Source organism: Eublepharis macularius, chromosome 3 (assembly GCF_028583425.1).
Source record: "Eublepharis macularius isolate TG4126 chromosome 3, MPM_Emac_v1.0, whole genome shotgun sequence".
Classification (NCBI taxonomy): domain Eukaryota; kingdom Metazoa; phylum Chordata; class Lepidosauria; order Squamata; family Eublepharidae; genus Eublepharis; species Eublepharis macularius.
In genome coordinates, this window is record NC_072792.1 from 153,305,939 (window position 1) to 153,331,579 (window position 25,641).

General features: G+C 41.0%; 1 protein-coding gene and 2 non-coding genes across 4 annotated transcripts; 2 read left to right on the plus strand and 1 right to left on the minus strand.

The window, feature by feature from the left end:
- Positions 1-412: 412 nt before the first annotated feature.
- On the plus strand, positions 413-486 carry TRNAN-GUU (transfer RNA asparagine (anticodon GUU)). Its single transcript has one exon. It is a non-coding gene; the product is annotated as a tRNA-Asn (tRNA).
- Positions 487-1,022: 536 nt separating this feature from the next.
- TRNAV-AAC (transfer RNA valine (anticodon AAC)) lies at positions 1,023-1,095 on the plus strand. Its single transcript has one exon. It is a non-coding gene; the product is annotated as a tRNA-Val (tRNA).
- A 4,334-nt stretch (positions 1,096-5,429) lies between these two features.
- USPL1 (ubiquitin specific peptidase like 1) lies at positions 5,430-25,623 on the minus strand. 2 transcript variants are annotated; one of them, XM_054973801.1, is made up of 9 exons: positions 25,494-25,623; positions 20,204-20,361; positions 19,637-19,765; positions 16,225-16,807; positions 14,667-14,780; positions 11,943-12,072; positions 10,550-10,675; positions 8,925-9,085; positions 5,430-7,813 (listed from the first exon to the last, which is right to left on the minus strand). In XM_054973801.1, the coding sequence occupies exons 2-9, from the start codon at positions 20,288-20,290 to the stop codon at positions 5,991-5,993; spliced, it is 3,153 nt and encodes a 1,050-aa protein (XP_054829776.1). In that variant the 5' UTR covers positions 20,291-20,361; positions 25,494-25,623; the 3' UTR covers positions 5,430-5,990. The 2 variants fall into 2 exon arrangements, with proteins under 2 accessions (XP_054829776.1, XP_054829777.1); XM_054973802.1 differs by lacking the exon at positions 20,204-20,361 and having other exon boundaries at positions 25,494-25,560.
- Between the last annotated feature and the right edge of the window lie 18 nt (positions 25,624-25,641).

The following is a 25,641-nucleotide window of genomic DNA, read 5'->3' on the forward strand; positions in this document are numbered from 1 at the left end:
TTGATTGAAAAATAGGATACCATTATTTCAAACTAAGGAAGTAGACATTCCTGATTAATTAATACCGAATACAATGAGGAGATCTTAAGCAAAAAGAGTCTTCTGGCATTTTTAAGACGAACAAATTTATCGTTGCCTAAACGTTTGCAGATTAGAGGTCACTCTTACATCAAATGCATGAAGTGAGTTCGCACATGGCAGGTCGCAACACGCATCCCTCCTGCCTCCCTGTTATTTGCAACCTCTAGTCTAAATGTATCTGCCTAATGGTTGGGTATTTCATGACTCTCACGAAAGGTTATGCCTTTAAAGCGCCACAGGACGCCCGCAAGACAGTGTATGTGCACACAGATGAACAACGAAACTTATTGTAGAGAAGAAGTATTACCTTTAGAACACTTCAGCCAGCGGGGTCTCTGTGGCGCAATCGGTTAGCGCGTTCGGCTGTTAACCGAAAGGTTGGTGGTTCGAGCCCACCCAGGGACGGATTAATAATTTTTCCGTCAGATTCCTTGCACACATACATGCCTCTCTTCCGGCACTCAACACCATGAAATGCTTTGCGTCTCACAAAGGAAGCAGCTCACCCTTAAATCAAGGAAATGCGTCTTCAGTGGGTTTATTTTTTTGAAAGAGCTTATATGCATTAGAGTTCATGTTAGGAAGAAAAGTGATCCTAAAATAGAAATTTCTGTTATTGCCCTAGACGCCTCCAAGCAACCAGTGAAATTTAAAAATACTCTAGAGGGACAGCTAGACTGACAGATTGGCTAACTGAGGCGCTAATTTCCTCCCACACTTGCTAGCAGATAAAGCGTCCCTCCTGTTTCGTTATGCGAAAATTGACAGTGGTCTCCGCGTAAGGTACAAAAATGAGTGTTAGCGATATTTTCCAGTGTGAACTTCTAAGCTGCAAAATGTAAACTTGGCGTGCAGAATGTACATTTTATTAGCATAGAAAAGATGCAGGTAATTGCAAGCCTGCTGTAAGAACGAAGTCGAGGAACTGCTCTACAAGCTGAGTTTCCGTAGTGTAGTGGTTATCACGTTCGCCTAACACGCGAAAGGTCCCCGGTTCGAAACCGGGCGGAAACAAAGCGGAGGGTACTTTTTCAATTCTCCAGATCGTGAGATATGTCTCTGGAACACTCTTGCTCTTTTGAAGGAGAGAAAACATTTGCTGTAGACTGAATATGGTGGACACCTTGTAGGATTCCGGCAAAGATTCCTTACATCTGCGCGCTTCACTCGAGTCAGCAACCTACACCCCCTTCCCCTTCTTACTGTTACATATAAATCAGGAATTGGCTAAATCTGCTATTTTAGAAGAGTTCTTGGAATGATATTTGATTAAAGATTTTATTCCATTGCGGGCCAGCAAAATTCATTTTAAATCCACGTAAGTGCTCTTAAAAGCTCTTTAGATGGCGCCATTGAAAATTAGGTTTGGGATTGCATTTTTACAGATTTCTTTTGAGTACAGGGCAGGCACACAAATGAACCCTTTTTCTGACTTTGAAAAAGACAACGACACACGCACGTGCCTCCAAGGAAAAACGCTTTCCCGGTAACATTCAGGAGATGTGCCCCTGTATTGAAGCCACTGGGTTTTGCGCAGGTTCAACAATTAATAGAATCTCAAATTCATTGATAGCACAGCTGCATCAACTACTGAAAAGTTAAGGCTGTAATCTTTGAATCGGGTGACAACCGTGTTCCTAATACACTTTTTCTATCAGTAAAATTAGTCCTGTGGGGAGGAGACGGGAATAGGCAATTATCTTCTGATAAAGTTCTCTCCTTTGATAGTTCAATCAAAATGTTAATGCTGACAGGTTTATTAAGAGGGAAGGGCTGGAGAGTTATTTTCCCTAAAATATTTCATTTAACAGCACAAACAAGCACAGGACATAACTGGGTAGAGGCCTAAGGCAGGGGGAAGAGTAAGCCTTCCTGTAAACTGGGCTGCAATACTTACCAGAATAAAACCTACAATCTGTCCATTATAAATGCATCTGAGTTAGTACTGCACGTAATAAGACACTTTACCACCCAAGGCCAGGATGTTACATGTTTGGTAGTTTAAAACCACCTCAGATTGCTTACCTGTAAATAACATTCCAGGGGGAACAGCTACTTTTTGTATCAAAGCCCTTGATACACGAGAGAGTGCATGCATAATGATGTGTGACCTGCTCCTAAGACCAACAGTTTTTAAAAAAAAAATTAAATTTAGTATCTGAACAAGGCCATAAATTCCACAATGTAGTTTGATAGATCAAACACATTAGCACTTGTGGGACTAGCAATGTATCATAATGCTTCAAAATATCACACACAGCACAAACATGAGAAGCAAAGGGTGAAACGGGCTGATAGGGAAAAGGAGAATCATGGCTTGTCAAAGCAGCAGTTGTTAACTAGAAAGTGGCATTGCATTATGGGATCCTTCTCATACAGCTTTTGAAAACTATGTTCTTGTTTCTAAGACAGAGATCGAAGGCAAACATTATTGAACATGTCTTAAAACTCAGTAGGCCTGGTGGAATTGCTGATTTAGTATTAACTGCTGGAGGAATGGTGGCAAACTCACTTCATCACTGTTCAGCTCTCACCTCATAATTCATTTTCTTGGGACATAATACAGAGCCTTTAACCAGGACAAGCAGGCAGTAAAGTTGTGCACTTATAGTAAAACACATTTCCATAGTTACTGATTTAGATAAAATTCACACCCAGACAAGTGTTCCTCCCTCAGATTAAAAAAAATTAACATGATAAAAAGAATAGCATTAGAGATTCATATTGCAATCATAAGCAGAATTCCACCCTTCTTAGTCCACTCAAGGGTACAAGCAGGGAATCCGCAAGTACTTACAAGGGGCCTCTTTTTCCCCCTCCCCCCACTATCTCCTCTTTTTCTGCCTCTTCTCCCTTCCTCCCTTCTGTTACTTTCCACTCATTCCCTAAGCTCATCCCTTTCTCCCTAGAAGTCTGGCCAAGTTGCACAGTGCCAGCCCCCAGGCCTGTCCCAGTTGCAGAGTGGGGAATCTGCAAGACAGGCACCTCACATTCATCTGTATCCTTTCCCCTTCTCCTTGTAGCCTCTATACCCTCATACTTTCCTGCTTCATTCTCTCCTTCCCACCCACCTACATCAGCCCACCTTCAGCTGTATTTACTGTATCTCGCATTTCTCCACAATTTAGACCCACAGCAGCTTATATTATTCTCTTCCTTTTATCATCACATGAGCCATCAGTTGGTATCCACAGGTTCTGGCCATGTTGAAAATTAGGTACGCTTTAGGATGGCACCTGAAAGTGTGTGACTGGCCCTTGGTCACCCAGCAAGATCCCATGACTGAGTGGAGATTTAATTAAAGCCCCAGTCTGAAACTGCAGCCATGCCACACTGGCTTTCATGGCATGGCTGCTGTTGAATAGTGGCAAGCCACTAGGCACTGGAACTTCATGCAAGTCAGATGGCAGCAAGTCCCTTGGAGGTTGTTCGTGGGCCTGACCCCCCCCCCCAGTACTCCCTCAAAGGCCACACAGTGCTGGGAAAAGCCTTGCCCCTCCCTACCTTTTCCTGACAGAAACCAAGGCTTCAACTGGCAAAGCTATTGTAGTTGCCTTTCAAAGGCCGCAGAGGGCATTTGTTTCTTAAAAATACTAATAATGCTAACATTTTGGGTTTTAAATAAATATTCTGGTACATAAACAGATTTTTTTTTAGATTATTCTGCAAATCTGGAGCTTTTCTTGGGTTTGTATGAAAATCTGTGTTGTTTGTTAATGGCTCTAAACTGAAGATGGTAAGTAACCACAGGTTTGGCCATATTGAGAATTAGATTTACTGACAGACCTTAGGATGATCACCTACAGAGATCTGACCTGAGACATGATTGGTAATCTAAATTAGTTTTAATGTCTTGTATTTCATATTTAGAAGTATTACAAGTACAGCAGCACTAATTCCTAAGAAACAGAGGAAAATTATCATACAAAAATGAGGGGAAATAACATTCTCTTTACCAGGATCAAGCCTCCATCTACTTGATTACTTCATTTATACCCCACTTCTCTCTCCAATAGGGACCAAAAGTGACTTATTTTTCTCCTTGCTTTTTTTTTATCCTCACAACCACCCTGTGAGGTATATTAGGCTAACAGTATGTGACTGGCCCAAGATCACCCAGCAAGCTTCCAGGGCAGAATGGGGATTTGAACCTACTTGTCCCAGATCCTGGTCCAATACTCTTAACCACTGCACTAAACTGGCTCTACTTGAAAACCCAGCCAAATGTGCATTAGAAGCTCATAAGCAATGTACAGCACACGTTTGTTTCTTCTGAGCCTATAGTAATTAAAGTAGACTGCCTTTGAATACGGTTCCCTTTTAAACTATTGTGACGAACAGTTACGAGGATATCTTATTTCCATGAGTCTGCTTATGTCAGATGACCCCAAATTCTCATGGGGTTTTAGGGGGTGGGGAGGTTATCTTAATTCCATAGCCACACTTTCCCCTATACCTTTATCAAGTTTTTCTCAATGCTACTTTATCCAAGGCACTTTTCCTTTGCAAGACTTTCAGTGTAGGAATAAAAGGTGTACATCATTATGCAAGAACAAATTACATTCCAACTGATACTTCATTACCAAGCTTGTTCTTAAACATTCAATAGTTCTACTTCAAAAAATATTTTATTTTAAATAGTTCTGCTCTTAGTGGTGCTTTCCAACCATTTTGAGACAGAAATTAGGCTGCCAGGCAATTCCAACCCCACCCCACCCCGTAGTAGTCTTGATTTTTTTAAAGTGTTACATTAACCACCTGCTAGTTTTCTGAAAACATGGTATATTTTAGAGACAGCAAACTATTTTTAGAGCTCAGCTGCAGAAGATTTAAATTCTTTAGAGAGCAATCATAAACAGGACTAGTCAATTGGGCTTGCTTCCAGTAAATGTTCTTTGGAGGGTACTTGCTGAATGCCATTCAGCCATCATGACTTTTTATTTTTTTAATTTATCAACAGATCATATTGATTTCAATGAACATCTTTCCTCCACTATGATCCTAAAATATCTTACAATACCACCCCTCCCTATAATTAGACAACCAAAAGAAAATTTAGTACAACTCCAGCACTGGTCTAAGATCTAATGCTACGTACTTTTTTTTTTTAACAGCCAATAAAAACTGCAGTTTATTAAGTTTCAAAGAATCTTCGTACTCTTGCAAGCAACTTCTGGTGCATGTTTTTAACAATCACATTCTGTGAGGAGAAATAACATTAAAAGCCACGAACTTTTTTTCTTTTCATCTCAGAGTTACAGACATCTTAAATTCAAAATGAAAGGCAAAAAAATATTCAACAGGATTTTTTAAAAAACTTCCATCCCAAATTTTAAATGATCAGGAGTTTTTTATTCCTACAACTCATTGCTAAACTTCAGCATGGAAAACTGTATTGACTATTTCAATCCGCACATAGGCACATATGTATTTAATACATAAATATGCATGTGTGTGTGTGTATAGAGATACACAATACATATGTAGAGTGCGTGTAATGAGGATGAGATGCAATCACTCTGAGAAAAGGGTATTCAGCTAAATACACTATGAAAACTTGAGAAAACACAAGTCTGCAACCCAAATCTGTGCATAGTTCATGATCCTCTAGAAAATCAGCTTTTGTTGATTTGCAATCTTGCAGGACCCTCTTTAATTGGACAAAACCATTAAAAAGCTAATCTTTAACAAAAAAAAATAATGCTACATACTTTCATCACCTCTATTTGATAAAGTTTTCATCTCTTCTGGCTCATACATTTTGAAGGATTTAAAAAATCACTTTATTAAGAATAAAACATCTCACAGGATTTTACATTTTAAATATTCAAGTAGAACCATAGGCAAATTAGTTACGCTTTGCTTCAAAGCCATTTAATTACAAAAATCTGAAATTGTTAGAACACAATTCACAATGGTAACAGATTTTCATCAAATTCATCCATTATTGAATTCAGCACCGAACTGGGTAATAGCTCTTCAAGAATACCTTGTTCTGTGGGGCTCTGAAAGTTAAATTTCTTTAGGGGCGATTTGGTTTCCAACATGTCTGGATGACCCCCATATAAACTTTCCTTTTCAGGAACACAGTAATCATGCTCCAAGTACTGTGCACCCTCAATTTTCTCATTAGATACTGGAGATTCTATCCCGCAACCCCCCATTTCTAGATATTTACATTCTTCTTCTGTTGGATGCTCCAAAGAAGCAACAGTTGTAGCAGGAGAAAGCAGCTCAGATAAAATATCATCATAACTTAAACTACTGCACTGGGACATACTGGTGCCCGGAGAATTCAGAGATTTGCCATCTTCAATATCAATCTGGCACTGCAGTTCCCTTAACAAGCTCTGCAGGGAATCATTTTCCTTCTGGGATCCAAGCTGCGACTGCTCCTTAATGCTTTTCTTGGGAGAGCTTCTGTTATGCAACTGGGTGTTTGCCTGCTTCTCTAATAAAGCAAGTCTCTCTTTTTTATCTTTAAGCAGTTGACGAAATTGGATACGCCACTGGCGTGCTTTATTAGCATTTGAGTCCTCATCTTTCTCAACAGCTGTAAAGTTTTGATTTCTACTGCGACTTTGTTTGGCCTGATCTAGCTTATTTACAATAGAAGTAACTGTGATGCTGTTCACAGTTCCTTCACTTCCAAAGATCTGTTTCTCTATAGAGTTGTTTGCAAGAGGAGGAATGGTGGAGGGTAATGAAGGAAGTGCTCTCTTTGCTGACTTCTTGAGCTCTCTTTGTGAACACTTACCTATGAAGCCACCAAAGTGGGCTGGCCCCTTAACGAGTGGATTTAAGACAGCTCCTTTCTGAAGAGGCTTTTGAGAACTCTCTGTTTTACAAACGGAGACACTTTTAGGCATAAAGGAAGTTTTTTTCCCATGTAAATTCTTTAACCAACTTGTTACAAACGGTTTCACTTTGCTTTGACAGGGTAACTGGGAGGAACAATTTGGAGCAGAAACCTGGCAATTGATAGCCATTTCTCTTGTGTGTCCCACAGCATTAGGCAATTCCTGCACAGTGTTCAGGGTTTTTTTCCTGCTGATATTGTTCTGTAGCTTGTCTGGGTCCAAGCCAACGCTATTCAAGACAGGAATTGGGTTACTTTGAGCTACTGCTGTTCGAATTGGTAAGGTTTCTGGTGAGTCTCTGTTATTGTTTGGAGAAAGTGCTGACATAATAAATGTGGTACTTTCATTGTTTGGTTGTCCTCTGTGCAAGGGAACATAGGTATTTTCTAACAATGAAGACACATCAACCCTGCCTGGATCTTGCTGCGGCAACGTTTCAGCTACTAGATTTTTCTCTGTTAACTTGTTATCTTCCAGTGGTTTATCGTTAGAGTTAGGAGTAACATTTACAAGAGTCAATGTAATCTCATCATCATCTGCAAAGTTTTCAAAGCCCCAAAGTGAATGACATTTGTCGCTGCCAACTATGTCTTGTGTGTCACTGGAATGAGCGTTCAATGGGTCCTCTCCATGGCAAATTAAAGGTGCCTTATCCACAGCCTCATCACCAAGATGTTTCTCTGAAGAATTTGGCTGTGCTTTCTGAGGAACTTCCCCAGCTCCCTCTTTCTGCAACTGCAAATCCAGTTCCTTTATCACTCTTTGTGGCTTTTTTTCCCAGATGACAATGTGAACTTCAGAGGGAGGCACCCCAAATCTTTCATGCCTACTGCAATATGAACCTTTTAAGTCATCACACTCAAGCCATGTTCCTGAAAGATAAGAGGAAGAGTTTGGAAACACAGGACATACAATCGTTTATCTAATGTTTGTGGAGATATTTTAATCACAAAGGACCCGCACTCTTTCTACTTTTACTATTGTGGAAGTGAGCCTTGCAAGTATATTCACAAGAATTATGAGCCAAAAATTTTACTACCCTGTCCACCAACATGACCTGAAACATACGGGACAGGCAGAAAAAGTCAGTCCTTTGAAGGGCCTTGGCCTGTAGAAAAGATCGATTGAGAAGAGTCTTGCCTGACATGTGGCTGGTACACCTGAGAGATTGTTCAAACTGTTGACTCTACTGCACTGTACTGTAGTGTGTGACCTAAACAGTTAAGCCACACTGGGCCCTGATTGCAGGAGAAAGGCAGGGCATAGCATTTTAGAAACTACAAAATACATGTCCGCTCTAAGCATTTATTCAGCCACTACAGAATTTGATTCTATGTAATATCAGATGTTAAAACCTCAGCTGATTTTCTTAGGACAAGTTGACACAAACTAGTGGAGGTTACTTTCTCTAAGGTAAATGACCTCATGAAAAAGTTTTGCTTTTATTGGAATACGGGTAGCCACTGCAGTGGGCAAGAAACAACCTGAAATGAACTGCTGCCATCACAGAAACAGCTCGGGTTCTTTGTGATGAATGAATATTTATACTGTTGCTCCATAAGACTGTGAATCTAAGTACACAATAACAGAGGACCTGCTTTTTTGAGGGCAAATGTATTAAAACCCTTCTCTAGAGTTGCACACCAGGAGGTTGCAAGAATATTGGTGATGCAGGATTAGTTTTGGAGTTCTTTCCCTCACTCTCCTGGGAGAAGGAACAAACAATGACTAGTCCCTTTGAATGGGTAGAAGATGCCATTATTGTGGAAGACTCTTTAACACCTTTAGGACAAGAGAGACAAGGGAACGATCAGGCATATTATAGAAATACTTCTTGTGGTGTTGGAGTTAATTCCTTATGTACACGGAAAAAGAAGGGAGTATGGGCTGTCATTCTCTTGCTATGGAGAAGTCTGGGAGCTAGGGGTCAGTACAACATCGGTGTAAAAAGGGCAAAAGTTTAACCGAAATGCACTTAATTACCATCTGAGTTAGAGATCCATGCTACAAAGTGCTTTGGCTCCTGCAGATATTGAATTACAGCTGTTATTTGATAGAAATCCTCTTGAAAATGAAATGAATATGTCATCAGGTCATTATGTGGCAAGCCTTCAACAAAGTGCATCATCAGTATTGAGGGGATCCTGGCACAAGAGACATAAATTGTAGTTTTAGAATTAAATCGCTCACATGCTTAAGGATATTATGAACAGGTATTAGCAGTTCAGAGTATCACCACTCTTACAAACACTTACAAAAATCCAATATTGTTTCACAAAAATAAAATGCCAATGTCATATGCAACAGGACTATCAAATTGCAGACTTTCTTCAAGAGACACCTTTGGAACTGGAAATTTTGTCTTTCATTTTACTGAGGACATTTCCCCCCAGACAATTAGGAATCAGGGAAGGTGACAATATATTAAATTAAGTTAGGTTTCAGTAATTAAATGATTTGAAACAATTTTTAAAAGTCATTAGAACAGTTAAACCAGAGCTCATTCAAGATGTCCATAAACAATTTTTAATAATAACATAGTATTTGATTTCTATACCACCCTTCAGGACAACTTAATGCCCACTCAGAGTGGTTTACAAAGTGTGTTATCATTTCATTTATTCCCCATTTTTCTCTCTAATGGAGTAGCTTACATTATTATTCCTCTCCTCCAACTGTATCCATACAACAACCCTATGAAGTAGGTTAGGCTGAGAGATGACGACTGGCGCCAGGTCACCCAGCAAGCATGGCAGGAACTGTAGGGTTTTGAACCTGGGTTTCCCTGATCCGACCCCAAACACTACACCATGCCGGCTCTTGCAGACTTGCCAGAAGTTCCCAAGAGCAGATGCCTGGCTCAGCACTTTTGGGAGGCTGTTCCATAACAACAGAAAAGGTTTGGGCTGGGCCATTGTAGACCATATTCTCAACAGCAAGGAGACTTTTAGGAGACCGTTTTTTGAGTATAATCCCCTTTACATGATGCTGCCCAACAAGGCTATTCATGGTTGTTGGGGGTTTTCCGGGCTGTATTGCCGTGGTCTTGGCATTGTAGTTCCTGACGTTTCGCCAGCAGCTGTGGCTGGCATCTTCAGAGGTGTAGCACCAAAAGACAGAGATCTCTCAGTCTTGGACACTGAGAGATCTCTGTCTTTTGGTGCTACACCTCTGAAGATGCCAGCCACAGCTGCTGGCGAAACGTCAGGAACTACAATGCCAAGACCACGGCAATACAGCCCGGAAAAACCCCCAACAACCATCGTTCTCCGGCCGTGAAAGCCTTCGACAATACAAGGCTATTCATGTTTATATAAATATGCAATTCAAGTTCATAACTAAAATATTCACTGATTTTTAACCCAACCAACCATGAGCAATGCTCTGTTCACAGACCAAAACTTCTGTCTTCCTCTCCCTCTGCAGCACACTGCATCCCCAACCCCTCCCCGCAAACAACACTTGGCATGGTGTGGGGATCTGCACTGTGTACAAGGGGGAGGGGACTGGCAAAAAAAAAGCCCAGCCATTGATTATAACTGTTAATTATCTGCCAGTCCCCAATATAGTTTTACTCACTTCATAATCCAAACAGGAGTCACACTTACTTTTCCAGAACCATTTTTCTTCTTTGAGTTCTATGATTACAATTATTGCAAGGAGCAATATGGACAGCATTTAGTGGGTGCCATTCTGGGATTATATTTGTAAATGTTGTTAAGGTCTTCTGACACCTGAAATAGGGAAACAGAGAGTTAATCCACTGTTACAGAAATATTCCTTGTAAAGCAAAATATCAACATTAACTTGGGAGGGTCAGAAGAGCAACTTAATGGAACAATTCAGAATTGATCTGCATCTGGTGTAATTTGATAGGTCAAAGTCAATTGGAAATTACTGCTGAGGCTACCTGCAACATGTTAGAAATTCTTGACCATATCTCTTTTAGGAATTGCAGTTCTTCCACTCACCACCTATATATGTTTCAGCTGCTCCTATGCATGCATTTGGACAGGAAAAAACAAGATCTAAGTTATACAGGATTACTATTGGGTTACCTCCAGGAGGGGCCAGGAATTCTTCCAGAATTACAACTGATCTCCAGACTATAGAGTTCGGTTCCTCTGGAAGAAACAGCAGCTCTATGGCGTACCAAAGTATAGGAAACAAGCAAGTTCTACAGTGCTATCACACTACTACTGTGTTTCCTTTCCTCTTCAAACCCCCACTTGTGCTTCAAAAATATCACATCATTTCTAGGCTAGTTTATGCCTTGTTATCCTTGCTTAGAAAATGTTCATGGATTCTTGTTATAGATTGTTATCTTATATATTTTAATAAATATGAAGTAAAAACTGTTCTATAAATGCTAATTGTATGAATTATGGAATTTCTGAGTAATGCACAGCTGAGTTCCATGAGGACCCAGCAGCCTTGGAGAAAGGAAAGAACGAAACTTCCTTTGTACTACTAAGGTAATCAGCAAGGTGGGGTAGCTAGTTCCATCCATCTTGGAATCTCTGCGAAGAACTAAGAGCCAGAGGGCAGCCGCTTTAAAGATACTTAAATCTGTAAGCAAAATAGTCCCCCTGAAACTACACAGGAGAATGGTACACGTAACTTTCAGATGCTTGAAGTTCCTTTTACAGCTGATAACTTGACTTCATATACAAGGCTTGCATGTTCAGCAGAAAGTATTTAGGCTGTGTATTTGCTTCTCCCATATGTGTATACACAGGGTAAACCTTATCTAGCATAAGCGGAGCGGTACTTGTAGCTTTTCTCCCTTCCCTCTGCACTCCCCTAAATCGTGCCCCTAAGCTAACTCGTATAGTGAGCATGCTCCATGTTAAGCTCTGAAATGCTCTGCAACCTACATGCAGTCACTGAATGCCCTCATTTATCCCGATGGGTACTCAGTGCACCCAAGAAAATCAACACTGCATTGAATATTATTTCACCAACTGAACCAAAGGAAAAACATCTTCCACAGAAACCCACCTGTCACTAACTTGGTGGCCACACTGTAAACATTGAAACTTCCATGAAAACGAATGGAGAAAGAATTTCTCTATTTGAGGATCATTCTGTAAAATTAGCGGGAATGCAAACACTGGGCTTTCCTTTTTACCTTTGAAGAAAAACAAACACACACAACCACACCACATCATAATGCATATTATACAATGCTGCACTACTAAATTCAACTTAATATCAAGTGTTATTTATTTCCACAAAACTACACAGAAAGGCAGAGTTTATGAATGTTGAACTGAAGGCAAGATTATTCAAAACTTCATATTCATGATACACAGTGGACAGAGGGGGAAAGGATACTGCCTGAGTAATCAATTACACATAAAAAAAGCTAAAAATGCACAACGCATTAGATCACTTTAACCAGGATCTTAACTGAAGTTAATGACCATGAAAAGTGGTTTCCATCTAATGGACAGGTCAAAAAGAAATGGCATGAGAGTACTGTCCTATTTAGGCACACAACTCTGCAGAATGACTCCCTCTGGGCCCATAAATATATATATTTTTTTAAAAAGGACTTGGGGAAAAAAGAATGTGCACTGGAGATTAGAAAAAGGTGGTTTAGTGTACCATCACATATTTGGAAATACAATTCTACAGTACTTGAATGTCGACAGTATTTGAACGTCTATCGAAGAAGCCCCCATGCATCTCTTTCTGGATCTCGCCACCATGTTTGTCTGCGGCTATGTCCATGGTTGAGGAAGGCAGCTTGGTCACCTGTTCTACACTGCTGTGCTTACTCTGTCCAAGCCCAGTCATGTTAGGCTTGTCAGGTCTGACATATGTTCCTTGTGTATTCTAACCAGAGAGACTCCATTTTAATGCTGTCAGTGTTTTAAGCTCTTCTTTTGCAGGTGCCAAGCAGTCCAGCAACACTTATCTCAACGAAGAGCACTGTTTTGACTACAGCCTTTCCAGCCTTGGGAAAGTTTCATTCTCTCAGCTTCAAGCCGCATGTTTTGAGAACTGTGGGGGGAGGATGGGATTTGCTGGGCTATGCTATTCTGTATCTTGACCCTTACCTTCATCCGTAACAATATACGTGTACCAGCCAGGATATTGAATCTTGGCCAGTGGACTATAATGGTTGTTTATATTCAGTAAAATCTTTTGGAACCAATGGACTCATGTCTAATTGCAAGAGAGAGTCTGGATTGCAACTCTTAATAAGCCACAGTCTGACAATGCTCTCCCTTTAGCCTGAAGTCTGCCTGCTTCCCCCACCCCGCATTGGCCAGACCCTTCCTCCTGTTAATGAGTTTCCTGCCACACCCTAAGAATCCCAGTCTTAGAATCTAAAATGCACACTGACTGAACGAACTTCCAGTAAAAATTCCCTTAACTCAGTTATTTTCAAGAGAATCCTGGCTCCAAGTGGAGCTATGTGCATTCTTGCATTCCATTAGGCGACTGAACAGGAGTGAGATGAGGGAGACCAAATCATCTAGAACTATAAAAAGGAGGACTAGCTGATTTCTGCCTTTTGGTGCTGGAGGAGGCACAGAACCTTTGCGATGAAGAGATTACAGAGGCTGAGGGGGACTTTGATTAGTTAAGGAAACAATCAAACATGAATCACTTGCAGCAGACTACCCCAGACAGCAGTCAGCAACATTCAGGGGTCTTTCCTTCTCACAAACATAGTGAGAACTAAGGGAAAGGGTTACTACTGGAGGTTTTGAGGAGAATGGGGTGGGGGGTGGGGTTCATAAGAGGATTTACAAAAATGCTTTTGAATGCACAGGCTGACAGTGCTGTCCTAAGCAGAGTTACACCCTCCTGAGACCACTGGCTTAGAAAGTGCAACTCTGCATAGGATAGCACTGTCAGTTGCTCAATTTGCACATGGTTAAACAGAAGTAAAATTGCAGGTCTTGGTTCAGTACGTAGTTTGAACTGAAAGGGGTTAAGAGTTCCTGTCTGCTGTGCAAACGCCCTCATAAACTTAGCTCACAACGATCCCATGATTATATGAACAGAATCAGGAACAGAAATGAGAATTGTTTCTGAGGACAGCATGAGGGGCTGAAATGGAAGGAAGTCAGGACTGTGGATTTCATTAAAGTCTTACCTTTTCATGGCAATTACAGCCTGCTCCCCCACCCCAAAACTAACAAACCAACGAACAACACCGATTCAAAAAGATGTAGCATCTGTGCTCATATACAGGGGTGCTCCCTTCGAAAACAGCAGCCCTCTGAAAAGCCCTCTCCTCGTCAGAGTGGCCACCCAGAACAGCAGCTGTAAGACATGAGTGGATACTGTCACATAGCCCCAAGTTATGCCAACTACAGCTGCCAGCTGCCTCCTGGCAGCCCCTGGAAGCTTTTGTAGGCAGAACAAGGTGACAGTGCAGCATCTGATGCCACAATGTTGCTTCATTATGTACCTGAAGTTGATGTTGTGGCAACACTGTAGAAATTCTCCAAATTTCTATGATGGAATTTGAGAAATTCTAGGGCATTGCCATGATATCACTTCCAGTTACATAATCAGAAGTGATGTTACAGTGTCATGGCAATGCTGCTTTCCCTCTCATTTTGCTCCTACTGCTCTACTGAGTTGGGGGTGCAGAGCCCGGGGGCAGGAGGTGTTCCGTCACAGCAGGCAAACTGGCCCCTCTAGTGCCAACAGCTTATAAAGCCAAAAAGTAAGAGACTGAATACCTCTCTAATAACTTACCCAACTGACACTGAAGTCGAGGCTGAAGTTGTGCAAAAACCGTATTTCTGATTTCATTAAGGTGCGATTCAGCCCTTGAAAGAACATCTACAGGAACCTCTGAAATGTGTTCACCTGTATAAAATAATTTTGATCAACAGAAAACTTTACAAGATTGGCCACTAATCACTGTATACTACTTAACAAATGAAATTCTATCACTCGTTTTGCAGAGAAGTGAAGCCATACTGCAGATGTTTGCTGCTTAATCAAATTACAGCAACCACCTTCAAAGCATCTAACCAAAGATAACTTGCATAAGCCACTTATTCAGGTAATGTCTATGCCCCAGCCAATTCTGAAGTCTTGTTCTCCTGATTTTCAAACTGTACTCTGCAGAATCCTGTGGTTCCCTCAACAATTTAATTAATTTGATTTTTTTTTAATCTGCCCTCCCCAAAAGTGGGCTCAGGGCTGGTTACAACAGTATAATAAGACAGTTTAAAATACAATACATGGAAGTAAATACAGTTGCATTATCAAGTTAAAACCAGATTACCCAAGATGGCTATCAGTGTTCATATTACACCCCATCACTCGAGATGTTATGAGGTAGGGCAGGCAGATGATATATGATGTTAATAACAGTGTACTACAGATCACAGCAGGGGAGGCAGCTGGACAGTTCGCTTAAGCCTCAGTTGCAACCATAGGCCTGGCGGAACATCTCCACCTTACAGGTCCTGTAAAACTGTAACAAGTCCTGCAGGGCCCTAGTTTTGATGGAGAGGGAGTCCCACCAGGCCACTGCCAGAGCCAAAAAGGCTGGCACAAGTGAGTAATCATGGCATCACCATTGATTTTCCTTTGCAATATGCAATCAGAGGAAAATGCTAGGTGTTTTTTAAAGTGCGCTTCCTCTGGGACAACAGTGATGTCTGGCTAACGCTCTGCCTGAACCACACATGCTCTGGAATGTTCTCCCCAAATTCTAAGTAATATGCTGGGAGTATTGTGGTAGATGTCTAGGGGCTCTTCAGCAGACAAACTGATACAGAATCCCCTGAAGGCACAGCTCTTGAAAACCTTTGTGCGCCAAACTCTATGAAAGCAACAGAAGTGGTTTAGTGATATGGCTGCATGATATAGGTAGGACTATTTCAAGACTTCACATAACTGCTGCTTATATCACCACCGTGGATAATTTTTATGCCAATCATGTGTAATGTGATCAGAGGCTCAAGAACTATCTGGCTGACAAGCATTTGTTTTGGCAAAAGGACCTTATTAAGATGAAAATGAGGATTTCAATGAAAATCCTTGACTAAAAAGTACTAGAGGTATTCCCCCCCAAAGGATGTTCCACAACCAAAAGCTTGTAAATCTGACAGCTGAACTGTGTGCCAAATACAATAATTTGTTGGGGGGGGGGAGACATGCAAAGCTTGAATCAGTGTTGTTATAAACACTGTAATAAAGTCATCTGCCTTATAAAGGCTCAGATTTCTGCGCATCTCACAGAATTCTTGTAAAGAGAAAATTATTTTTATAACAAAAGAAATACTTGTGTCTGGGTTACCTCTTTCGCAATTGTTCACAAGTGCTGTTGCTCGATTGTATTCTGCAAGCAGTCTGTGGGTTAGTGATGAATTTTCTAAGACAGATCCCGCCAAAATTATTTTTAATGTTTCTAAATGTACTAGTATTGACAGAATGCAATCTAACCAACAGAGAGCATGTACATTCTTCCACTGAAGCCACTGCGGCTCTGACACAGAGTTGCTGTCTTGAGGCAAAATTTTAGACACTGATGAACAAGGTTCAGAATTTGATAAAAAAGGTTTCTGCACAATGAATGCATGAGGTGGATCTTCTTGAGCTTCCTTTTCCAAGCCAATTTCCTGCTGTGTGGATTCCATTGTACTACTAAAACTGCTCTGACTAGCTGGTGAAAAAACAGGTTGTCCTGAATGAGTTCCAGACAGATTCTCTCCATTGCCCTTGGGAACAAGATCAGGTTTTGAGCAGGATTCAGCAGGAGTGGTTACCAAGTTTGTTTCAAAGAATTTTCTTTTCCGACAAGTGCCCCAAGATGGATAACCTTTTGGATCAATAGGAACTATAATGTTACTTAGTGATTCAAATCCTAGAGGGTAGATGCACTGCAAGAAAAAAAAAGGGAGAATGCAAAATACAAGACATCAAACTGCAATTTGATACATTTATAAGATATAAATATGAAAGACAGGATACAGAATTCATAGCTATAAGACTAAGCATCCAATGGGCGGGGGGGGGGGGGGAACCCCACTAGGTTTTGAATAATCAAGAGTTTAAAAAAAAATTGAGAAGCCAGCAAATAAGTTTTGATACTAGTTAATCACACTATAAACTGATTCAATGAAACCCCAAACCTCTATATAACCAAAGCTGCTACTACAGCCAAGACTGTAAGATGTTTTTCTTATCTTCAGTTTTTGATATTAAATTATGATTTATGTCCGGGGTCTGCGTCCCAGCCCCCAGACTTGCCAGGAGGGAGCAGTGGGAGGCAACTGGGAGGCAGTGGCCCTACCACCCCAGCCAGCAACCAGGTCCAGAACCTGCCCACTCCAGGGGGAAGGAGAGAAAGGCCAAAGCCTCAGAGGGCGGGAGGGAGCAGGGAGAGACCAGCCAGTCCCACCCTCCAGGGGGAAGGGAGGGGACTAAGCAGGCTAGAGGAAAAGGGCCAAGGCAGGGGGAATAGGGACCCAGCAGCAGCCCAAACAGAGCCCTTACCAGCTGAGGAGGAGAAGCAGCCACTACAGCCCAGAGCCACACCCTGGCTAGAGGACAGCAGCCTGGCTCAGGAGTTGCTAGGAGCCAAAACCCTCCAGGTGGAGCTGCCACAGGCATTCTGGGGGAGGAGATGGATAGCCCTGCCCAGCATCAATGAGCAGGCAGCCCAGAAGCTGGCCGGGGCAGCTCCTTGCGAGCAAGGCCAGGCAAGCTCAGCAGCACAGAAGCTGGCTGGGGTAGCTCCTCATGAGCAAGGCCAAGGAGACCTCAGCTGGGGATGGCTCACACTCAACTCCACCCTGCCAGCAAGGCAAAGAAGCCTAGAAGGGGTTAGTGATAGGAGGGAAACACCTGAGGGAAGGCACAGCTGGGCCAAGTCAGGAGAGGGAACAAGCCTGGAAGGAGGGTGGGGTGGAGAAACACTATAAAAGCTGGTTGGGAAGAGCTCTGGGGTGGTGGGTGTGAGTGAGGAGTGGAGTGGAGTGGAGTGGAGTGGAGTGGAGTGGAGTGGAGTGGAGTGGAGTGGAGTGGAGTGGAGTGGAGTGGAGTGGAGTGGAGTGGAGTGGAGTGGAGTGGAGTGGAGTGGAGTGGAGTGGAGTGGAGTGGAGTGGAGTGGAGTGGAGTGGAGTGAGAGCAGAGCAGAGCAGAGCAGAGCAGAGCAAGAGTGGAGGCTTGGAGGAGAGTTCTGGGAGGAGGAGATGATGGAGGACGCAGAGGGTAAGCAGACCAGGTTGAGCAGGCCAGCGAGTGGATTGAGAGGGAATCAGGGTGATGTATACCACCCCTCCTTCCACAGAGCAGGGTCCTGGAGCATCCCTGGTGCCCCTCTGATGTCAGGGCCGGCCCAGCCTGCGCCCTGCTCAGCGGCGGCAGTGACAAGCCCTGACAATTTAAACATTGCTTTTCTGAGCATAGCTAGGCTTGATGTTATTTTTATCCTTTCATTTTTGTGCTTATGGTACAGGAAAAGAGATTTCTAGCTTCATTCTATCAGAGCTGGATTAAAAAGTGGATAGGCTATGCTGACTGGGATCCTACAGTCCATTCCAATCTCATAGATATATCATGGATTAATCTAATTTTTCTCTCATAGCCACTGCATCTTTCTCTGCACGCTCCCTCCCCCGCCTCAAAACTTACAGGAATGCCATGGCACTACAGAGGCCCTCTCTTTTTTCACAGGCTACAGTTCACACATTCCAAACTACTTTTTTCATATGTGATAGGCTAAAAGGTGATAACAAGTTACTATCAGAGAAGCTAAAGTATAATTTTCTCAAGTCTAGGATTTTGTGGAAAGATGCCTCCAAAGCATTTACACTCCAGAAGATTACAAAAAATGGCGTATCTTCTGCTTTTGTAACCATATAGCTCTCTCTTCATCCGTAAGACACAAACGCAGTAACAGATAGAACAGCAGCAGTGCTTGCACATTCACAAACATATGAGGAATTTATTTATTGTAAACATTTATGCTCTGCAATTTCAACCAAACTTTGTTCACAAGACACTATACAGTAAAATCATCATCATATGATCAGCAGCTAAATATAGAAAATAATTTTTTAAACCGCTGCTGTATTAAACATAACAGGGTGCATAAAGAGTCTCAAAGCCAGATATTGACATTTATCAATATCCTGAACATGTGGTATGAATGTATGAACAGGTATCTGTAAGTGTTCAAGTGAGATTCTCTGAATTAATGTGTCTCTATAAACAGAAGTTGACTCAAACAGTGGATATGCAAGTCAGTCCAGCAGAAGAAAGCTGTCAAAGTATGATTTAACATAAGGATCTATGTTCTCACATTTGGTATTAGTGTGTCTACACATAAAATATTCATTTGGGAACCTTCAGGCAGCATTCTGCTAGGAATCACAGGAAAGTAGAACCACCTCTCTACATCCATCTCATGTGTCAGATGACATTACACATTTTTCAAGACAGTTGTTTATGCATTCAGATTTAACATGATTTTCTGTGTTTAACAGAACCTAGATATGTATGTCAAAGAACAGAGCGCTATTCTTTTATAAAACACTATGGAAACCACTTGGTAAGAAAGCACAAATGCTCAGAGAAAGCCTAACTCAGAGAGCAATCCCAAGCAGGTCTACTCAGAAGTAAGTCCCATTTTATTCACTGGGGATTACTACCAGGACAGTGTTTTTAGGATTGCGGCCTCAGCAACCTAAGCCATGCCAACGTACCTGAGGATTTTCACATAAGGAAACAGACTCTTGAAAACTGATGCGATATTTTCTTAAAGCTTGCAGTAGACCTTTATTTTTGCAAAGAGGGCAGTGTCCATCTGGAATTATTTCAGCAGAATTACAACCCTAAAATGATGTAAAATATACATTAAATGTATTATTGTAGAGGGCCCAAACAAAACATTGCAAAATGACCTTCATACCATATAAGTCATTTATGCATCTCACAGTTAAATTAGACAGCATAAGAGCAAATAAAATCCAAATGAGATAAATTTTAGTATTTGAGCAAACAATATTAAACATAACTCGATTTTTACATTGACCAAGTGTCCATTTTATTTCCACCAAACAAAACCTTTACTATCATGGTGAACTCTATTCTATACACAGCATTCAACACTTTCATAAATCTTTCGCCATTTCATTAGATTTCCGTGGGAAAATAATTTTCCAATTTTTAAATAAAGGCCAAATAGTAAAAGTACACCAATAGGAAGATATCTCCCAAAACTGAGGAGACAAAAAAAAACTTTGCACAATGTGAAAGAGAACTGAACTGACTTTTCCCAAATACCCCACCATGTGGAGTGCAGATGCCCCTATACCAGCAACTTGCAAACCATGTCCAATCTTCTGGTAATCCATCATTCTGAGGCACTGGCTAAATTATCATGTCACTTGCAACATTTTCAACTTTTAAGGATTTTTTTCCATATCGCCTGAAAAATAAGAAGTGGACAGAAAAGTTCAATAAGCATTCGATCAATCACAATTTTTAGAAAGCACATTAAATATGAAAGAGATAGGAGAGGAGGAGGATGGTATTTGAGTCCAGATGAGAAAATGTACTCAGTAAGAGACAGGCACAACAACCATAATCACCACCACCACGAGGCTGTAAAGCAACTAACTGGAAATTTGTATTTGCTACCAAGAGATCACTTCATAGTCCCAGCAGATCCTGAATAGTTTTCTATAGTGCCACATGCAAAACGGCATAAAGCACTTGCAATAGAAGCAAGGGAAGGTGTCACAATAAATACTACACCACAGCTGTTCAGCAGCAGCCCTATCTATGGTGAGATGCAAATACCTAACACAACATGGGGTAGATCTCAGCCTAAGGTAATGCCCAATATGGAGCCACCCAGGTTAGTCAGAAGGCCTTGTCTCTTGCCTATGCTCCAGCTGCATCATACATAGCAGTCTGACTCAGATGCAATTATGCCAAATCTCTTAACTAACCTAGGCATATACATAGCTTTATACAAAACGCCAGAAAGTACTTTCGTTACCTGGCAAGTATCCACTGTGGAGATCCAAATTTTTGCTATTTTCCTCTGCAGACTAGTAAAACTATACACCTGTTTCTATGTGGAAGCAACATCATTAGAAAGGCTGTAGTGGCATGCAGGGTTCTTCAAAGCTTGCTAAAATTCTTTGAAAAACTCTCCGAACATGCCATAGAACTTCAGTCTCTTTTGAATGAGCATCAGATGACAAGAACATTTAAATCTAAAGCAGGTAATACATCAAATTCCCTGAACAGACAGAAACATATTCCAAAATCTCATTATTCTTCCATGTTTAACTTGTAAGAAAGGTGTAAATTTCACCACTGGATCCTCAATAATGCAATGTTAATTCAATCTAAACCACAGTATCTCTGCACTGTAAATATTTTCTGCTCTAGGAAAAGAATCTCATAAATGAGAAGATGCTTTGGAAAAAGTTCTGTTAAGAGTTCCCAACTTCTGTGTCCCAATTCTATGGTCAGGAAAGGTCTTTTAACTGATCTTGAATAACACTACAGGGTAGGAGGCAATACTTCTCTTAGATACTTATGGTCAAAAATGTTTAAAATCTTGTATATTACATCCATGATTTTGGATTTGCTCACAACCTTATAGAATTACAGACACTGAACTACTAAAGGGAAGCCTATACATAATACAGTACAGCAAGCTGACCCTGAAGTTAAGGAAACGGAATGGAAATTGCTTGCCATTCCCCACAAGACATTCCAATCCTAAACATGCATACTTGGAAGTAAACCTTACCAAATGCCATAGGTTTTAGTCTTAAGCAATCATGCTCAAGATTACATCTTTTTTTTTACAATTAGCTTTTATTGAAGATTTTGCTTATTATCAAAGTAACATTTAAAGAAACATTGCCATTTTTCTACCAGGACCTAGATACTTCACCAGACGTATGCTTTACAGTGAAGAACGCAAGAGTCCTCAAATACACACTCAGATGCTGAGGAAGAGCAGAATGCTGCTTCTACAACCTGGTGTTCAAGCTCAAGAATGAACCCAGAAGTAGCCCAACGCTGAGAACGTGACTGACCAGAGGAGGTGAAAAACCCTCCAAGATTGTAAGGCGTAACGATCACTGGGTGGGTACATTGGCAATTTTGCGTGTAGAAAATTAATATTTTTAAATTTGATCAATATGCTAAATAGTAAAATTTTATATTCTAAGTTGTAAATTATGCATTTTATATTGTTAAAGTAGTTAAATAAGTTTATATTTGATAAAAGGAAGTATTGCATATATTTCAATTTCCCCAAAATTTCCATTTTATTCCTGGGTGAAAAAGCCTATTTTTTTCCCTGAATGGTTTTAAAATGTCTGGAAATCGTACATTTTTTTCCAAGTTCATTAAAAATGTTCCTTTTAAACCACAAGCTTGCTGACAGTTCAGTCAAGTAATATTTATCTTGCAGCCAAGTGTCACCAATCTCAGAAAGTCATCATATGGTTTGTACAAATTCCCTGAATTCACGAACTGGGATTACAGGATCTTGCTAAAAGCTTTGGAGGATTTTTTAATGTGCTGAATTAAAATTCAATGGGTGCCTGCTCAAAACTATTAGGCATTTTGATCTATTCATAGATACTGAAGTAAATCACCTTAATATGTTGTTCAAGTGTTCTTTAACAGTGATTGCTTCCAGGTGCAAGACAAAGACATAATGCCTCATAACTTTTAAAAAGTACAGACAACTATCAATATTTTAAAATGTTCATTTAATGATGAACACACAGGAGAGCCATACAGGCCCACAATTGTATCACATAACCATGGAGGCCAATTTGGGTTCATTAAGTGTACATGTTTCAGAGATATGCACGTTTGTGTCCTCTTTTGAACAAGAAAGTACAATAATGTACCATTCAGGTTACAATCAGAAATTTCCACAAGCTGTCAAAGAAGCAACTTCATCACCTTTTGAAGCATGACGGAGAATAAACATAACCTTGACAACTTGCTTTGAAATCTGATGGGTTTGCTAAGTGTAATAAAACTGCATGCCTATGAGTAGGTTCCTTTATCACCATGCTCATTTTGTATGCGCAGAACATGAAACCAACTAGACATTACATTTTGTTTGACTATGAAAGCAATGCTCTCCTATTTCTTTGCAGGAGGAGACTGGAACTGTGCACATTGTGACTTGTACCACCTTAAGACCATAGAACATGTGGAACTGGAGTTTCTTGTAAGATTTCTGGAAGGCAAACATGTGGCACATCACAATGCAGACATCTATATAAAGAACAGTCCAGATGTTGACAGATCAAAATGGTGTCAAAAAGCCTAAAGTTTCCTTGCTCAGGAGACAGTTAGAGAACAATAAGCATGGCATTATTGGTTAAGCCACTGTCCCCCATTAGCAAGAGAATTTACAGACCATGCCTTCAGGATGTATTTCATTAGGTGCAATGCTGCTCATACCTAAGTCTGGCCAAGTGGGGTTAATTACTCAATAAGAAAACAATTATATGCAGGTATGCAAGTGACTTTCATTCACATCTAACAATGCTATCCTAACCAAAGTTATACCCTTCTAAGCCCACTGACATCAGTGGACTTAGAATGCTGCACCTCTGTTCAGGACTACACAGTAAAAAACATATGCTGGTACTGGTCTAACTTTAAAGAAATGTTATGGATTGAACAAGAGAAACTATTGTTTCATCATACTGATGTAGGTGGTACAGGTAATGGGATACGGCAATATAAAATTTTATTTGGATTATATTGTAATTAAACGTTAACATCTGTAGAGATTTATGGGGAAAATGGAATAATTACAGTTAAAAATAGCTGTATTATTTTTTGAAAGGTCTTTTCAACTCAAGCAACACTTTTAAATAGGCATAATGCCCACAAGTTGTGAGCCAGCACCCAATGGGTTTATGTTAATCCAAGACACATGAAAACAATGACAGCAAAAATTACTGGGGCCTAGTTTTGCTCAAAACCTAGTTTTTGATGTCATGATTAATTGTTTAGCATTTAAAAACAAGGAGCACAAAGGGAAACCAGAAGGGGACGGTGTCTGATGACAAATACAAGATTAGAAAAACTGCACTATTAAAATCTATGTTAATTAATCTGAATTACTACCCCCTAATTCCCTACTCAAAACCCCTAACAAAACAAAAAGACATGTTACCAGTACAAGATCCTGAATATTGATAGAATGGAAGCATCCATGTGATGTTCATTCTTTAAAATACCAGGCTAGATCAAAAGGACAGTGTGTGTAGTAGTTAATGTTATGGTAAGATCTAGAAGACCCAAGTTTGAATCTCCACTTTGTCATGGAAGCTTGCTGGGTGATGTTGGACCAGTCACACATTCTAAACCTAACCTACCTCACAGGATTGTTGTGAGGAGAAAACTGATAAGAGGAGAATGATCTAAGTCACTTTAGGTCCTTATTGGAGAAAGATGGAAAATGAATGAAGTAAATAAATTCTGCTAATGGTATATCCTTCCAACGGTGCAAGGCCCTTAACACCAGTAGAACACAGCTCATTTACTAAAGCAAGACTCGATGTATTAGAAGAAGGCTCCACTGTTAGCAGAATGAAGCTTCTGGATAACAAGGAAATAAAGAGCACTGGTAGGTAACTAACGTCAGGTATGCACAAGCAACTACCCAGTAACCAGGATTCTTTACTAAGGTTCTACCTGTGAGTGTTCTCACTGATGCAAGTGAGGTGCACAGTTACCAGAAGTGTGGACTTCCCTGTAGCAGCGCCAACACTTTTGGTTAAATTAGACCCCCATATCTGTTTTTAGTCAGCTGGATTTTAATTGCTTCTATTTATTCATGTTTTAATTGCTATTTTATTTTGGAAGCCATAGGTTGAATAGTATGGTATAATTTATGCAAAACACATCAATCCTGAAATGGCACCTAAGGGTTTTTTTCTAAATTTGTACAGCCTAGGTATAGGTTTTCTCATCACTGTGCCAACGTGGAGGAAAAAGCAAAACCAGGTACTACTCTGTTGTTCATCCAATTGATACAAGGGATCTTAAGTACACAGAATTAAATCCTACAGAGTTCAACAGAGTCTGATCCCAAGGGCCAGTGCTTACGAATGCAGCCCTTACAGGAGTTCTCTTAGGATCTTGACCCTCTACCAACCTTAGATCTGAACTCACGATTTCCACTTATGAATGGTTTTCCATGAACATGGAACAAAAGCTCCAATTCTGCAGGCTTCCATGGGAGCAGATGGGCACCTACTATGGTTGAATCATCGCACATGGCCCACTACGGGTTTCTCGAAAGGGAATATTCAGCATGTGCGAAGCCGCCTAAGAAGCCTCCCACGTAAAGAATAAGCAAACATGCAATAAATAACACAATTCTACACATGACATTCAGGGCAAACTGAATACGAGAATAGGTGGAGCGGCCCAGAGATTTATAAGCTACAGAGGCACCTCTACCTGGCCGTGCTATTCTCACACGTCGAGATGGCGATACCCACAGGATAGCTACCAGGCCGCGAGGGCAGACAACCCCCAGTCCTAACTCACCCGCAGACTCTCCGTGCGCCACGAGCAAGGTGCCAGGTCGGACCGCAACGAACCCCACCACCGGCTCCTCAGGCTACGTCATCTGGACGTTCAAGCGGGCCGAGGGCTTGCGCAGCTTCCGGCGTGTCCCTTTCACCCGTTCCCCGCC

Coding starts and splice junctions, on each gene's coding strand:
- USPL1 (XM_054973801.1), bottom strand. CDS start 20,290: ATGATGGATTACCAGAAGATTGGACATGGTTTGCAAGTTGCTGGTATA. Junction 10,676..11,942: donor GGCCACCAAGTTAGTGACAG/GTGGGTTTCTGT, acceptor TCCCTATTTCAG/GTGTCAGAAGACCTTAACAA. Junction 9,086..10,549: donor AGAAAAATGGTTCTGGAAAA/GTAAGTGTGACT, acceptor CTCTTGTGCCAG/GATCCCCTCAATACTGATGA.